The sequence below is a fragment of the Sander vitreus genome, chromosome 18, assembly GCF_031162955.1.
Source record: "Sander vitreus isolate 19-12246 chromosome 18, sanVit1, whole genome shotgun sequence".
NCBI classification, from domain to species: domain Eukaryota; kingdom Metazoa; phylum Chordata; class Actinopteri; order Perciformes; family Percidae; genus Sander; species Sander vitreus.
The window spans coordinates 3,613,156-3,631,226 of NC_135872.1; the positions used below are offsets into that span (position 1 = coordinate 3,613,156).

General features: G+C 40.8%; 1 protein-coding gene across 1 annotated transcript in view; it reads right to left on the minus strand.

Annotated features, from left to right (window-relative positions):
• Positions 1-722: 722 nt before the first annotated feature.
• The window catches only part of LOC144532989 (connector enhancer of kinase suppressor of ras 3-like), a 59,007-nt gene continuing 41,658 nt past the window's right edge, over positions 723-18,071 (minus strand). The window contains exons 5-13 of the mRNA XM_078273984.1: positions 16,321-16,362; positions 12,417-12,536; positions 12,016-12,075; positions 11,818-11,886; positions 10,237-10,386; positions 7,173-7,303; positions 6,200-6,384; positions 5,510-5,590; positions 723-3,350 (exon numbers count right to left, since the gene is read on the minus strand). Of these exons, the coding sequence (XP_078130110.1) occupies positions 3,040-3,350; positions 5,510-5,590; positions 6,200-6,384; positions 7,173-7,303; positions 10,237-10,386; positions 11,818-11,886; positions 12,016-12,075; positions 12,417-12,536; positions 16,321-16,362 (1,149 nt within the window). The 3' untranslated portion in view covers positions 723-3,039. The remainder of the gene's footprint in view (positions 3,351-5,509; positions 5,591-6,199; positions 6,385-7,172; positions 7,304-10,236; positions 10,387-11,817; positions 11,887-12,015; positions 12,076-12,416; positions 12,537-16,320; positions 16,363-18,071) is intronic.

Below are 18,071 nucleotides of genomic sequence, written 5' to 3' on the forward strand. Positions count from 1 at the left end.
TTTTAAACCAAATGTAAATGTAGCCTTAGTGACTCTTACAAAATAGTTCACATGAAAAAACAACATGTAGTATTTCGGCAAAATGACAAAAAGGATAGTCCAAAAATATAGAAATCCTTAACAATAAACAAAGTGATGAGCTGCAACTCTGGCCACAAGCAGTAATTACAGGATAATCGCAGGTTGGATTTTCTTACATTTCCCATGATTCTTGTCCGCCATTATTAGGTGACCCGGCTAAAAGCAAGTGGAATGGGATCATGAAAAAAAACAGGAAAAAAACCCCCCCGGGAAACTGACTCAGTATCTATCTGAAGTTGGCTAACATTAGCTAAGAGAAAAGAAATACTGGGGGTATCGCTAATCCTGCACATCCTTTAAAGGGGCGCTATGTAGTTCTGGCCATATCTTCGCTGTTGTCTCTCTTTTTGCTGGCAGATTTCTCTATAGAGCCCCCCCTACAGCTTCAGAATAGATATTTGGCAGCTCCTACGTTTACTTGTGTCTGACTCCTCGCTCGGTCAGTCTGCCGTTTCCTCTTTCTCGGTTCCTCCGACAATGCTTTCCTAGCTTTCTGCTTCTTTTTTGCTGCCTCAGCCATGACAATAGTGTGAAAAACTCCATCACTACTTTGTTAGCCGGTCCCTGAATGGGCGTATGTGTGCAGTGCCGTGAAGCAATTTGTTACATGGCAAGACCTGATATTTGGCCAGCGAGCCAGCGGCTCGCTGGCCAAAAGTTGCAAGGATGGTTTTTCCGCTCATAGGCGCTAAAGGGGAGCGAGACGACCACCATTCAACTTGAAAAAAGTAATATAACCATTCCAATGACTCCGAAGCTGTTCAGTTAAGGTAAATTAAGCTAAAAAAGCTCCGCTTTAAATTCCATGATCAAAACTGAAAGCTTGTTTTGATCGATTTTCAATTTAGAATCAAAATCGTGGCTTTAGCAGAGTGTGATGAATAAAGCAACAGTGTTTTATTGCTTTAAAAGCTACATAGTCTCACTTTAAATAAACAATGTTATGAAACTAAAAATCTAAAGAAATGTTAGAGAAACAGTATTTGCACATTTCTATTGAGTAAAAAGAACTTCCATCGCCTCTGATATTTACAGTTTCAATTACACTCTGATAATCTTTTGTACAAGCGTTGATTTTGCATAATGTTTTGTTAGTATAAAGGCACCTAACATGAACCACAAACATCTTTTGTAAAGAAAAAGATCCGTGAGGAAACTTAAGGAGTTCCTCAGATTGTAAACACCAGAGGATCCACAATGGTTCCCTGAGGAACTCCGTCAGAACATTTTGCATAATGAAATATGAAGAAATCTCAAACACACAGGAGTTCTTCAGAGAACCTTTAAAAGGAGCCACTGACATTTTTTTTTTTTTTTTTTTTTAAAGAGTGCAGTAAGCCACACCTGAAATACTTATCAGTTAGTTTTACCTGAAATTGTAAGCAGCTTTCAGCAGAATCTGCAAGTCAAATGACAGCAGCAGCAGTCTTCAGAATAAACTCAAGTGTAAGTTTAAACTGATAAATGTAAGGTCAAATCTTAAAAAAAATAAAAGACAACACGTGTTGAAATTTAACATTTAAAAGTCATCCTTAAACCAAAAATATAAGCAAAACTTTAGAATAAAATGTGATAACATTTTCTCTTTATAACTGTGAACTTTACCAAATGGTGCAAGGGTTCATTACTTCTTCAGTTTGTGTTCTTTCGTTAAAAAACAATTTAACAGATTTGAAAGTTATTTTTTTCATTTACCATAACTTGAAGACTGCTTTCTTAAAAGTTTTCTCGTTAAAAAAAACCTGTTGATGAACATTTTATTAATGTTATCTACCATGCTTCCTTTGACTGTTGAAGCATTTTGTTAAACTAGCATTTAATTCATTAAATCGTTTCCTAAAAACAAGGTTGTTATTCCTGTTGTAACAAGACTTCTGTGAAGTGTCAGGAATATTAAGTAACAGCGTTGAGCTCTTTTTTACCTTCTCATAAGCACATCTTTGCAGTGATAAAATAAAAACAATCTATGAAACATATATACAGATTTGAGAGGCACTAGCGGCTCCTGAGATTTAAAGAGAAAAGACTGGATGCAGCAGAGCTCCGATGTTTAGAAATGCTTCACCATTTTTAAACGAGAAATCCACTAAAGTTTGATTAATTGCTCTTTGAAATGTGGACTTAATGGGATAGTTAAAATGTACTGATTCTAATTCTGCTTATTGATTCTTGTTGTATCAACTTGAGCGATAAAAAGAAGCCCAAATCTGTTAAAAACAAAAACCAGCTTCATTCTCAGTAGATTCAGGCTGCCATAAACAGAAATTATGAGGTACTTTTTTGAGCAGTTAAAAGGCCCCAAAACAAAAAAGTATAACTATTTTCTGTTTCCATGCACAAGTTGAATGTTTCCACGTTTGGAATGCTATGGAAGCTCAGCAGGTCCAAACTGTGTTACAGAAAGTTTGTTTTCAGCATTCAAAAAGCGACATTGCAAAGTGTGTTCGTTAACCGATTTACAGTTTTTATATACATATAAGAAACTGGTTCAAATTCAGAACTGGTGTAGATAATGTCATACTTATTTAAAGCCACAGTGAAATACATAATTACTGTTGAGCTATCTTTAGAGCTTAAATTGAATTTTCTAATTTTGTATTTTGAATTATTTTAACTGGAAAACTGAGTGTCAGCATGGAGTCTCTAGTATGAAGTTCATGGTGATAAATTGAATAAAAACTGTCCTGGTCAATGTAGAAAAACAATTAACTGTTGCTCTGCGATGATTCTTTGCTCTGGCTTTGACTTTTTAGATCTTTGGTCGATACCAGAAGTTGATTTTCCATGAGCTGTTTGTATTTGACTAATTATTTGCTGAAGGTCTTGAACTAACAGACATTTAAAAACTTTGTTTTTCCTGTAGACATCCACAGGATCAGGGTGCGAGTACACAGCCTCCACTAGGAGCCAGGTGAGAAGAATGCATTTTATCTAATAAAAATGGACGCCGAGACTCCGTCAGTGGCTGAGTAGTCTGAGACGAGCCAGCCAGCCTCCGAGCAGCGACGTCGACTGTTTGGTTACAGCCACGGGTGGAGAAACAGCAGCAGAGGTGGAGGTGGAGGCAGCAGACTTCTTGGACGCGGCTTCCTGGTAAGGGATGGTGGCGCTGTTGTGCAGGTTGGCGTTGATGAAGCACTGGCTGCCTCTGATGTGGTCGACGCCGCGGAGGGACGGGTGTCCTCGGTACGGCAGAGGGAAACACGGCTCCTCCTCTGTGATGGTGCTGATACCCTCGTTGCTCAGATATCTGTGCAGGACGTCCTGCCCTGTTCAGGAGACCAGATGGAAACAATGAGTGAATACGGACTACGTAGGCCTGCAACAATTAATAAATTGTCTAACTGTTTTTACATAATCACGGTTTCTTTGTTTAACCGCAATTAATTGCTAACATAATCTAAGGTGTTAAGGCACCAGACTGGTAATTGTTGATTTTGTTTAAATATGCCAAATAGTAATTATATAAGTGATTATTGGTCGGACTATATATTTTTATTATTATTTCGATTGTACGTTGTTGGCACTTGACCCTAAATACATTTATAGCAACAGAAATTACAAGTGGGGAGTACAGTTAGAAAATGTTTTATGATAATAAAGAGGTGTGGTTTACTTCATAGGCTTTGTATTTGTGATATTACATTATCTGGGTCACATGACAGAAATCTAACCAAAAGATGTATCCTGGGATTCATTCAAAATGTTTATTTGTTTAAAAAAGTAATATATACATTTTGACTGAAAGAGACAATTATATTGTTAATCGCAATTATTTCTGAGACAATTAATTGTACAGCAAAACTTGGAATTGTTACAGCTCTAGGACTACGTTTATATGCACATAGGCTCGCTTTGCCAGACCTTCCTCCACAGCGAGGAGGAGGGTCTGGCTAGTCCACACAGCATGCGGGGATGGGAGGAAAAAGTGCTCTGGTTTGTTAGCATTTGTACATTTAAAGGTTGTTTTAGTTGTGCGAGAGAAAACTCAGATTGGACAGATAGTCTAGCTAGCTGTCTGGATTTACCCTGCAGAGATCTGAGGAGCAGTTAACCATAGTCCTTAGAAATCCACCAGAGTTTTTAAATGCCAACACCAAGAAAGCCCAAGGCAACGGATATCCGGCCTAAATGAGTGAAATCCGGCAAAAAGCGGCAACGGAGCAAATGAGTGAAATCCGGCAAAAAGCGGCAACGGAACAATCCCGGAAGTGGAACATCAAGGATATAGACCAACATGCACACAATATTCCAGTTTTTGCTTTTATTCCTTAAAAGACAATATTCTTACTAATCTGTTTACATGGCTAATGAAAGTGAATATTCCACTAATATTCCCGCTTACATGCAGCCGTGCAAAATAGGATTTTCCACCGGTGACAAACACAGCGCCCCTCTTTCGTTCATTCAACCAGTTTCTTGAAAAGGTCGTCGTAGCGATGTTTCCGCACATATAAAAATGTGTTCAAGTCCAAGTCTTTCATAATGTTTTCTTTTGGCCATGCATCTCTACCGCGTTCCTGCAAACTGTTGACTGGTTAGTTTGTGTACAACAGCCGTAGCAACGATTTTCAAAAGTTACCGACTGTAGCTTTAAAAGATGAAGTCACGTATAAATGACTCAATATGACAGCTGCCAGCCGTCGAGTTAAATCTCGTCAGTGGAAAACAGTCCAAACCCTAATGTGTCTTTGTTTAACTGCACTGACTTCCACAGCCTGCTATCTTGGATAAACTGCCAAACACACACACACATTCAGATCCACACATTAGTTTGTGAGGTGGAGTACAGCTGCAGCTCTCAGGTTTAATAATTAACGAGGTAAAAATTCTAAGCACGCAGGCCGTCCTGCTGTGGTTTGTACTTGGCTGTTAATGAGCCAGACAGGCGGCCATTACTGATAACGGTTATAGAGATTACAGGCGCTTGGCTGTTTAGTTTTAGTCTAGTTCAGCTGGAGCTCACCTTTCCTTCCCCCAAAATCTAGATTATATCGACAACATTTAATTTCTGGGAACGTTGAGCTGGATGTCCGTCACATTCCTCTTTCTTTGTGTTGGCGTTCTAACCTTCGTGGATTGCTGAGGACTATGGTTAACTGCTCCTCAGATCTCTGCAGGGTAAATCCAGACAGCTAGCTAGACTAAATGTCCAATCTGAGTTTTCTGTTGCACGACTAAAACTACTTTTGAACGTACACACGTTCCAGCAAAACAAGTTCCTTCCCGAGGCTATTTGGCAGAGGCACCGTGGCTCTGTCCGGAGCTTAGCTCCGCCCAAGACGATTATGATTGGTTTAAAGAAATGCCAATAAACCAGAGCACATTTTTCTCCCATCCCGGAATGCTGTGTGGACTAGCCAGACGTTCCTCCTCAGCGCTGTGGAGGAGGGTCTGGCAATGCGAGACTAGGACAGCTGGAGCTCACCTTTCCTTCCCCGAGCCCCAGGCCTGGAGGACGGGTCCCCTGAAAACGACTCCACCGGCATGGAGACGGGTCGAGGTTTACCTGCGAACCGTCCAGACACAACAAAAATTAGAATACGCAAATAGATAAATGCTATTAAATCTTCTGTTTTTTTGTGACTCCTTATTATTTTTTTTATTTTTTTTCTGACAGGGGCAGTGCATATTAATACACATTTCTGTAAATATGCCAGAATTAGCCAGAAGGCTAGTTTTTATCTGCTGTCCCTGGCCAGATGTTGCAATTAGCTCCCTAAAAAGCAATGACAGGCATCTTAACATTTAAATACATGTGCACCAGATACAATCACATTACATTCTTGCCTTATATTCAACAACTAAAACCACATTTCATTACAGTCTAAAAAACAAAAACATAAATCTACACTTATATACAGATATATCAGTTGGATCAGTGTTGACATCTTTGGGTGTTGACTAGCCATTTGTTATTGCATTAAACTTAAATGATGTATCTTATCTGCTCCCATTAATCTGAACATCTGCAGAAGCAGGAACAGGAACCAACAAAGTTTCATATTTCTTATCTGTCAACCGCAGACATTTTTAATTTAAATTTGATTATTTTAATGCTTGAATTCCAAGAAATACTTGTCCTCATAACTATAAAAGTGTGCGTCTGTGCACTCACAGCGTGTAGACGAGCGCTGTCGAAGGCACACAGCGGTTGGTTGGTTGTGTTCAGGCGGGGGGGACCTGACGGACGTCCGTTTGTCGTCGGGGACAGCCGAGCGCCGCCGCACGTCTGCGTCCAGACACGAGTTTGGAGACTTGGGCCTCATTTTCACACCCGGAGACACGTTCACGTTCCCGTCTCTTCAGAGAGGAACAGGACAGGAGGAGAAGGATTAAAACGTATTCTCCTTCCCCTAAAAGGAATCATTGGTTCCACTTAGGGCTGAACGATTTGGGGAAACAAATCTAATTGTGAGTTTTCTACCCGATATTGCGATTACGAGTCGATTTGCGGTTTGTTCTTAAAAGTTTAGCAAGTTTTCAAGGAGCATTATAACATGAGACACCATCAAAATGGCTCTCTGTTCTTATGCAAGGATGAGAACAGACAGTAGATATGAACTGCCAGCAATAAGTGTTTTTCTTTTAATAAGCGTGGAACATTGTCAAACACAGAACATTTATCACAAAAGCTAAAGTTATAATAATAAAAATAATTCCAATAATAATAATAATAATAATAATAATAATCATAATAATAATACTTTGCTGTAACCTAAAATATGACACGCCTCAGTTCAGTGGCAGCATCTACATATTGCACCTTCTACCATCATGTAGATGTATGTATGTAATGTATAAAGGAATACAAAATCAATACAAACAAGCAATCTGTGATAGGTAACATTATTCCAGCATTTGAACAGTAAATATAATAATAAAAAGAATGTTGAACCAAACGTTACACCAAACACTCAATTAAATATTTCACATTCGCTGAATCGCGGTCTTCATGATTAGCTGATTCTAATTTGCATTCTTTCGTCTCTCGATTCGAAAGTGATTAATCGTTCAGCCCTAGTTCCACTTTATAACCGCGACTGGGATACTGTCAATCAGCGAGCTGCTGAATCAGTGTGGTAACTCACAGCGGTACGTAAGGGGCCGCAGGGGGAGGAGGGACGTACAGATCCAATATGGCCGTCGTCCCTCTCTTCCCAGGAGCGTCTGAGGTCTCTGGCTGTTGGGATCTGTAGAGACCCGGAGCTCCCTGAGAGGTCTGGACACGACAAGAGAAAGACAAAAAACACTCAATATTGCTTTCATAATTATGGAAAACAAAAAAGCATTTGTTGCTACACATGTCCCTGCTGTAACTATTTCTAAATCAGTGTTTCTGTGGTCTGGAGAGCTTTTAACAACGTTTCTGTCACACACACACACACACACACACAGTGGAGGACGTAATGACTCCTTTTAATGGTGTTTGTCGTAAAACAACAGTAAGACGTTCCTGCTCTGGGGGAGAAACAGCAGACAAAGCTCTTTTGTTTCCTTCCTCGCCCTCCAACGCTTCTGTACTTCTATAAACACAGGAACTTCACTCAGCTCCTTTTCTGCTTCGTCTGAGTTGCAAAAACACGTCTGAAGGAAAACCTTAAGATACAGCGAGAAACGTGTTCCTCTGCTGATTAAAGAGCTATTCTGAGCACCATGGACACACACACACACACACACACACACACACACACACACTCTATGCTTATTTTATATACTCAATCCCACAAACCTTTCCCCTGCACCAAACACTCACTATAGAGCACCAAATGTGGATTAATCCGCTGCTAAAAATAGTCCCCAAAAAATGCTCTTAAGAATTGTTAGTTTTTTCCTTTTTTAAAATGAAACTATTTGAAAAATTTAAGAAACATCCAAAAATTCTTCTGTGCAGGTGCGTTATAAATATAATCAACTTGGAACAAAGGAACGAAATCCCACACCCTGCTCTTGCTATAGCACCACCGTTTATTTACCGAAAACTAACGTTTTCGGTCGCTCCGGACCTTCATCAAGAAGGTCCAAAAATTAAACTCTTGAAATTGAAAGTGCCCATATTATGAACATTTTTCCTTTTTCTGGGATTTGGGGTGTTATTTTGTGTCTCTGGTGCTTCCACACGCATACAAACTTGGAAAAAAAAACATCCATGCTGTTCTGAGTGAGATACGGTTTCTGAAAGTATCCTGCCTTCAGTCTCCGGGTGAGCTGGTCAAAATCTGCACGGCCGTCTACGTCATCGGCCGAAACAGTCGGTGTGTGCTAACCACTTTAGCTAATACCACATCAGCTAGCTGTTTCTCCAACTTCAGTAGTACAAGGCAGGATTAGCCGGGAGACTTCTTCTAAACGAGGGCGCACTTCCAACTTTGCGTGGAATACCTGCAGAACAGGAACATGGAAGTAGTTCTATACAATTTATTTTGAAGATTAGGGTGAACTCGTGTGTTGTAGCAGTGTTTTGCCATTGAGAACGAGGTGGCTAACCACTAGCAGCACTAGCTTCTAGCTAGCAGTCCTTACCTAGCTACTGCGCATGTGCGACTCCCAACAAAGATGGGAGAGAAGTGAGATGCCTCACTCTGTAGCTAAAACGGAGAGCTCAACACACAGGGTGAAAAGAGGAGCTGCAGCAATGTGCAGTACAACAAAAATATGGTGTTTTTTTGAAAATTTGAAAAACCTCAAAATACAATTATGAACCTGAAAATGAGCATGATATGGGCACTTTAATTTAAAGCAGTCAAAATAACCATTAGGATAATGTACTTTCCATTAGAAGGTGATGACCGGGGCGAGTGTAAGCAGAGGAGGCCGTAAGCGTTGATTCAAGAAGACCTTTGACCCGGAGGGTAGGAGTGGCGGTGAGGTAAAGACAAACGGACTTCAGATCTGTTTTGATAACTGAGATTAGAGACTGAACCGTGCTGTCGGGGGGGGGGATTTAAGACGCCTATCTCCCCTAAACACACCACATCCTGGACCCCTGTCAACACAGAAGCCCTGACGGCCGTTTGATTGAATTCAGAACCGTCACATTGTGGAGTAACAAATGAGTCACCTTCCAAAGAAGTCTGACATCAACGCAGCCTTATGTTTGGAGTTTTTCCTATCCCTTTTTTTTCCCAGGAAAGGGGAAGAAGGGATGCATTGTTCCCACACACCTCAGCGAGCAGCAGATTGGGTGGCTGCTGTGTTTACTGGTTGCTCACAAACAGAAACTAAAAGCTACGATGACAGAAGGAGAATGGACCAGAGGGGCGCTTTATTTACCTGGGGGAAGGGTTGCTTTCATACAGCCAACCACAGCCGACAGCTGCCAGAGAATTCAAAATCATTACTTGTTATCCCCTTTTCTCTTCCTTTACTACTACAGTGCATGTGCACCCCTCACAGACAAGTTCCTATTTTTTATTCCCTCAGTTTGAAACTCTGCGAGGAGCCTAAACATCACACACACATATTAGTAAGTAGTAAGAAAGAAAGAAAGAAAGTATTTAGAAATTATGTAAGTAAGCAAGCAAGCAAGTAAATAAGTAGGTAAGCAAACCAGTAAGTAAGTTAGTAAGTAAGAAAAGAAAGAAAGTAAGAAAGCAAGCAAGTATTTAGAAAGTGTGTAAGTAAGCAAGTAAGTAAGTAAGTAAGTTAGTAAGTAAGAGAAGAAAGAAAGCAAGCATTTATAAAGTGTGTAAGCAAGCAAGTAAACAAGTAAGTAAGTAAGTTAGTAAGAAAGTAAGAAAGAAAGCAAGTATTTAGAAAGTATGTAAGCAAGCAAGCAAGCAAGCAAGTAAGAATAACAGATTTCAGGTTGCCTCTGTCTCTGTGTGGTGCATTCAAATGCCACTGAGAAGCTCCAGACATCAGAAACGTTTAGTGTTGGCTGGCTGACAAGCAGCACTCAATCGCGTAATTTTGCCGTTTGAAAATAAAACCCAGAAGAAAAAAAATAAACTAATTAATAAACGTGTGAAACTTGTAGCTCTGTTGAATAGAAAAACTCCAGCTGAACAAGTTTTTTTTAAAGTTTTTTTGGGGGCTTTCCTACAGCATTTAACAGCTCCACAACCACAGAACAACCTCCTGCTGTTAGCACGTCTACAGAAAAGTAAACAGAAAAGAAGCGCGTTAGATGTCCGTGTCTTCACAGCAGGTGACCTGTATGAGCGGAGGCCTCCAGCGCAGGTTTTTCAGCGGCGCGGGAGCGAAGCCGCCACTCGTTCCTGACGGCCTCTTCTTCACCACCAGGACAACGCTGCCCGAGTCCGCCCTCAGCTTCTCCACCAGGTGCTTCAACTGCCAGCCCACCTGGACCAATCACAGAGCAGAGACAATTTTCAATCTCAAAACGGTGTGCACCGTTATGCTACGGTTTCCTGGTTGAGCGACATGTTTCCTCAGAACGGTGTGAAATGGTGTACAGCGAGCTTTGAGATATGTTTTCTCTCATTTGGTGGGTGTGTCTCTCGTTTATTGGCTGTGTCCCAGGTGATACCCAATCAGCAGAGACGTGTCTGTAAACTCGGCAGAGTGCTTGCGCACACAACAGGGTGTTCAACGCACCCCCGTTTCAGTTTAAAAAAAATTGTTGCTGCGTTTTGTCGGGGCTGAACGTAGCCCTGAACTCTTCTAGACTTTTAAACCTTATTCCATTTCTTTACTTCTTACTTGTTTATTTAAATGTCGTTGCTGTCTAACAGCAATTGGATGTTCTGTATGGTCAAAAATATCATGTATATTAATCAAATTAAGTAAATTTTTTAAAAGGTTTTGATATTTTGATTTACACTTATTCACTGTCCAAAGATAGAAGAATCTGCCTTCCAGCACCTCTAAAGTTCATTCATTAAAAACGAGAAAACTCCAGAAAGTCACCGCTCCCAGCCAACAAATGGGCCGATACTTTTAGAACATCAGAGCTTTAACCCCCCATATAGCCACAACTCGTCGTTGGCAGATTATTTGATGTTAGCTACCGACTGTTACCTTGAAACCATCCAGCAAATAGACGGTACCGTAGGGTGATTTAACGTCACCGCTCATTTTTACACACAGTCAAAGGAAGAGGGACCGCAGTGTTCGCTAACGTTAGCTTCTAGTCTCATCTGGGGTCTGACAAACAGTAAATTCATCAAAGTCAGTGTCCACAACGCTATTTTCCAATAAACTGTAGCAGTCATATTTCACGCGTGAGTGCGGATTTCATGTCGCAGCTTTCGTCGCTGTTTGTCACTTTGCCTAAAATTGACCAACAAGTAGTACTCGCCCTGTTGTTTATTTGGTTGCCATGACTTTGTGAGTGATGACGTCCTGTCACTGTTCCAGTTGCTCACCCTAAAGAGGAGAGAGAGCGGCTGACAGTTCGCTTGAGTTCAGTAGAGCAGACGGCTCTGCAGAGTCGTGTAATTACGACTTTATGACTTTTCATAAACAGCTGACGGAGCGGCGGCGCGCGGTGTATGTAGCAGAAACCCTGTTGTGCGTCTGCCCTATTTCTGATACCGTGGCGGCAGAAATTTTACCGTGGCGGACCGCAAAGGTAAAATCAACATAGAGGAAAACACTGAACAATAAAATATATGACACACCGATATTGGATCAGTACTCGGTATCAGCCGATACATAAGTTCAGGTATCGGAAAGCAATCTCTAATATTTACCATACGGACGCGAGAGTGATAAGTGATCTTTTTATCGGACGCTCAGCAAGAAAGCAAATAGGCCGGACTTTTGACTCACCACGGTCTGTTTGTTGACCTGAACCACCTCATCTCCAGCATGAATCCTCTGAGTTTTATCTGCAGGAGACTGGAGGGCAGAATCACAGAGTTTGGGTGTTAGAAAGTAAACTGAAGGGACTAAATGTCTGTGCCCCCCCCCCCATCCAGAAAACAAAACACAGCAGTTGTGATAAAAGAACCACAGAACCACACTCACATTCTCTGTTGTTCCTGTGATGACGTGAAGCCCGTCGTAGGTGGATTTGATGTAAATACCCTGAAAGATTAAACACATTTAAAGAGAATGTATACATGAATCTTCCGTATAAATAACTTCATGTGGTTTCTTGGTAATTCCTCGCTGCAGTTGTGGGTTTTTTTTTTGGGACCTACATGTGTTTCTGTTTTGGACTCGGTGCTGTTTGTGGTTCATGGTGCAGCACTAAAATACCCGTCAGTGTTTCTCTGAGGAAGTGGGGTTTAAATTGTGTTTTTGTTTTTACAGACGTCTGGCACGTATCCGACAGTGACGTCCCGCTGATATGTCTGAATGTAAAAGATGATGTCTGTGCGTTTTTTTGCCATCCTTTACTGTTTCATCTTATTTTCAGAGCTCACCAGTCCCTCGCCAGGCTTGATGTTGGTGATGTGCACCTCCTCCAGACAGGACATCCCGCTCTCTGAGGGGACCGAGGTCGCCTGGACCGTCTTCTCGCAGACGGCGTTCAGAGCTCGGGACTGAAAAATGAAAAAACAACTCAAGGTCAGTGGCGGTTTCATTCAGGCTCTTCACGGACCTCTTCAGACCTCCTGTTACTGTATGGTACATACTTTGAGGAGAGAGTATGAATGACATGCAGCAAAGTGCCGCAGGTTGGAATTGAACCTGCGGCAATGCGTCGAGGACTGAGCCTTTGTACATGGTGCGCATGCTCAACCAGGTGAGCTACCCAGGCGCCCCTAGCCTTGCCTGATTTTATTTGAGCTTGAACCTCCTTGAACTGTCTTTTATTCTTTTAAAATTGTCCTTTTCTTTTCTTACCTAAAACTAGACTTCTGCACCTCCTCAGGAACGGGAGACTTTGGCCAATCACAGGTCATTTCAGAGAGAGAGAGAGAGAGAGAGAGAGCGTTCTTATTGGCTGTTCTGCGACAGAGAGGAGAGATGGAGAGCTGCAGGAAGAGCTCTTAACTCTATTTGAAATTCTGCCGTTTGCATTTTGCTTTCCTACCCACTGCAGCTTTAATTAATCAGTTGATTAACAGAATATCAATTATCTATTTTGATAACTGATTATTCATTTAGGTCTAGGTATAAAAATATGATGATGGGTCCAGGTTCTCAAACTTGAGAATTTGCTACTTTTCTTGGTGTGCTGTAAAGCAAATCAAACAATTTGAAGACTGATGGGCCTCTTTCACACCTATCTGTCTATAATCTGCAGATTAATCAATGATGAAAATAATTAGTTGCAGCCGTATGTAACCTAAAGAGAGGACGTCACTGGCAGCACGGTGGCCTTATGCCAGTTTTGTATCTCCCATGATGACCGGCGTCCGTTCTGATGACACTAAAATGCTGAATCACTACCTGCTATGGCACTAAAGCTGTCTGTCCCTGACCTCTGCCCTCTCTGTGGAAAAGAAAAAGATAAAAATAGACAGATGAAGCCCTAAAACATCTGAGCAGCAACACATAGATGTTGCATAACTGTTGGCAATAGACAAGATGATTCTTCCCGGAGCCTGAGGCCTGAACAAACTGAACACAGACGCGTATTACCATCAGAATGACGAGACACCCTGAAGCACAGCAGGGGGGACCAAATCCAAGGAAAATACAAGTAAAGCAGAAAAACATGCTCCCCAGGAGAGTCAATCGCGGGGGAGCACCGCGGTCAAGTCGAGCCGAGCTGGTACTAGCAGTGGGTAAGGGCCATTAGTGATGTGTATTGACCAATGAGGTCAATGAGGTAAAACTAATCAACTGAACAAATAGTGTATTTTACTACTATTTTAGTACTGTCCAACTGCGTGTCAATCACTGCTCATGCACACACATTCATTCTCCCTTGTGGGGGGAGGGGCTTAGGAGACCGTTTTGGGCTTTAGTGGAAAGGGGGGGAGGGACTGAGAAGTTGTTGATGTTCAAATATTTTGGCTAAGTCCTGGATCTTCCCTATCCTACCTACGGCACCTTAAATGCACCATATTACATCTTCTAAAAAAAAAAAAAAAAAAAGTGCAACCCCCGCATATTTTAAGAACAGCAGCATTAAGTGATAATTTATTACTAAATGCAGAGAAAATAATTACATATTGGGTTCAGGTTTTAATTACAAAATGCAGCAGACTCATACATAATGCGGGTGTTATTACGTAGTGAAGTGAATATTTATTACATAATGCGTTGCTACATACCTTCCTATTCTTTTGATTTGCAAACGTTGGTGATTTTTATTGTTTGTTTATGAATGACATTCTTTTCTCTGGGCTGGAGAACAGTCTAATTACCGAACACTTTTTTTACACGACTGTATACACACAAAACTGCGAGGCTTTCACAGCGTTACAGCACATTGTGTGGGAGTTTGTTTTGTTCTCAGGGCACCTGCTACTTTATCTCTCTCTGCAGTGTTTCCCTCCTCGTCACCTGGACAAACAAACTGACCCAAAAACCTTTCAGAGAGCAACAGACAAAAAGACTTTATTTAGCTTAAGAAGTAGGAGGATCTCAACACATAGAGGAACATTTCATCCTTCAGTTCATCACAAACATTCAACATCAACACATCTGGAGATACACAGTTCTCCCTGGACAGGAAAAATATTAAAAGTTGAATTTTAATATTTGTCTACCAATATCACACAACATATTAAAGCACCTCTCACTGTTCACAGGGCCAAAAGCAGGATGGATTACTTAAAGTGCTCATATTATGCTTTTTGGCGTTTTCCCTGTCCTTTATTGTGTTATATATCTTTTTTTTTTGTGCACGTTATAAGTTTACAAAGTGAAAAAGCCCAAAGTCCACCCCAAAGGGACTTACCATCTCCAACAGAAAACACTGTTCACAAACTGCTCCAAACAGCTCTATTGTAGTCCAGCCTTTACTTCAGAGACAAACGTGGTCACTTTGGAACACACGTTATAATGCTCGCCTAGCTGCTAGCATGGCACGCCCTCATACTCTGCTTCTGACTGGCTAGTAGTCCTTACCTAGGTACTCTCAGGGCACGCCCTCATACTCTGCTTCTGACTGGCTAGTAGTCCTTACATAGGTACTCTCAGGGCACGCCCTCATACTCTGCTTCTGACTGGCTAGTAGTCCTTACCTAGGTACTGTCAGGGCACGCCCTCATACTCTGCTTCTGACTGGCTAGTAGTCCTTACCTAGGTACTGAACATGTGCGACTCCCAACAAAGATGGAACAGAAGTGAGATGTCTCACTCTGTAGCTAAAACAGAGAGCTCAACACACAGGGTGAAAAGAGGAGCTGCAGCAATGTGCAGTACAACAAAAATATGGTGTTTTTTGAAAATTAAATCATGTAAACCTATTCTGATATAACCTCTAAATACAGTTATGAACATGAAAATGAGCATAATATGAGCACTTTAACAGACCTATGGTTTTTTTTTTCTCCTGATCCGAGTCCAAGCCCCTTTTTATGATGGGTGTTGTTGCATATAGTTCTCTTTAAAAAGACCCACGCTTTGCATTCACCTTGTCATTTCACTTGAAAGAGGACTTCAGCCTTGATGGGGCCTCAGTAGGCCTGTAACAATTATTACATAATTGTCTAGTTGTCAATTTATTTCGACATAATCGCGGTTTCTTCATTTAACCGCAATAAACTGCTAACATTAGCTAAGATCCTAAGGGGTAGGACTGCTGATGGTCATTGTTCATTTTGTTTAGATATGCCAAATTGTAATAACATAAGCAGGGTTCAACGCTAAGGTTTTTTTTTTTTTAAATGCGTCAAAAAAGCGTAACAGCCCCCCCCCCCATCAAATTGTCAAAAATGTAAACAAAAATGTCTTTGAAAGCATCAAACGTGTAAAAATAAAATGTTGAAAAAACGTGAAAAGCGTCAACATTCAATACTTACAGTACACCGACACTAAATTTATTTAGTTATTTATGCAACTAAAGAAAAACTTGAGATCTTATCCGAGGAGAGTCAGAAGTCACATAAGAAGGTGGCAAGGAGGGAAAGTGATTCAACATCAGCTGATTCAGCACAGCACAGCAGGGCAAAGGCCACCAACAGGAAGTGTTATCTAAGACAGGAAGTGGATCCTGAGCTGAATAAACAAACCTGCAGATTCACACATACACAGTGAACACCACTGGACGCTCAGAACAAGACAGGAAAAGGAAACGTGTGTTCACTGACTGTGTGTGTGTGTGTGTGTGTGTGTGTGTGTGTGTGTGTGTGTGTGTGTGTGTGTGTGTGTTTCCAATCAACATCTCTAAACATCCAAACCAGAAGAAAAAGGAGAAGCGGTACTCACCACTTCCAGAATCTTCTCCTCGATCTCATAAACAGTGCAGTCCTGCAATTAAAGAGATAGACACACTGAGTGACGGACGTCACGCTGCAAAAAACTCACTTAAAAAGATCCTAAACCAAAATCTGCATTTACATCAAGATAAGTGAGAAATTCTGCATATGAAATAAGGTGACTCCTATTTCAAGCCACTGGTTTCAGTTCATATATTCACGAAGAATAAAATGTTCTTGGAAAACGGGCGTCTTTATATCGTTATTTAATTTTTTTAAATTATTTTTTAACATGTATTGTCTTTTTTTTTTAATTTTTTTATTGTTATTCATTTTGTATCTTCCGTTTTGTTTTTGTTTCTTTTCATCTGTGTTTCAATTATTTTGTTCTGTGAAGCACTTTGGGCTGCATGCTTACATGAATTAATTAAAAACAAAAGCTGCCTCAGACTTTTCAAAGTAACAGAAGTTTACTTTAGATCTGAGTCAACATAAAGTCAAATAAAAAAGAATGAATACATGTGCGGTTATTGACAGAAGTGTACCTGAACAAAATATCAGACTTTTTCATTATCATTATCTTCAAGTCACAGAGCTAAAACATCACTTAACAACATGGTCTTTTCTCAAAGACTCTTCTTACCATTTGGATAAAATATTATTCCATCTGCTGCATGATAGAAAAAATATGTTTGCTGTTTCCCAAGTTGCTCAAAAAAAGATGGAAGGCAGTCAAACATGTTCTGGCTTGATGTGGGATATATTTTTTTTGAAAAAGCTCCTTTCAGAGCTGCAGGAGACATCATGCAACGGTTTTCACAAACTCCTCGTGACAAGTAAACTGAGCAAAGGCCCTGCAATTGTTGAAAAATCCAGATGGTTCAAAATATGCCTTCATAAATGTACGTAGACAATGTTGGGTTACTTTAAGTATCGCCAGAGACGTATCTTTGATGCTGTGTCAATCAAATAACGAGGACATGAGAGGCACAAACTGGGTGCAGGTTTGAAGATTGTACTCAATATAAAGCTTTGTATATTCTGTAGCTTTGGTGAAAACAAGGAACATGTAGAATAGAAACAGGGACTGGAAACAAAAGATATTTTAAAAGGGTAAAGGGAATTCTCGGAACATTAAAGACAGTATTGAGAGATGCATCGTTAGTTTCTGTCTTTTCATGAGATTTGCTGATAATAAGAAACATTAAGTAATACCAGCCTTTAGGCCTGTCCTCGATTAAAGACATTCTTAGTCGACGAATGCCAACCTTACACTAACTGGCTTTTCAAGCCATTCCACTGTCGCAGACTTGTTTCCAAAATCAGAATGAAATCATATGAGTTTGATCGTTGATCAGCTGTTTCTCCGTGAAGAGAGAGAGGGTGAGAGAGAGTGGTGCGCAACAATCAGCTGTTTTTCCGAAGGGATAGTCAACAAGTTGGCTCTTTAAATCAAATTGGGGTCACCACTAGGTATTTTCTTTGTCTTTGGTAGTTGTTGTGTTTGGTGTAGTTTCATCGTCCATACAACTCTGTGATTTACTTTTGTCGGGTCCGCTTCGTGGAATGGATGATTAAGTTAGACTCCATGTTTTCTGTTGAGATGCTGAAGCACTGACGTCGTGATATTATTGTGCTAAGCTAGTTCCATTTTGCAGTAGACACATTGTACAAAGTTTTCGTTTTAACTACGTTTGAACCGATTCCAAACTTTGGACACTTTCTGTCATTTTCTCCAGCCTGTCTCTTCTCTTAGCCCCT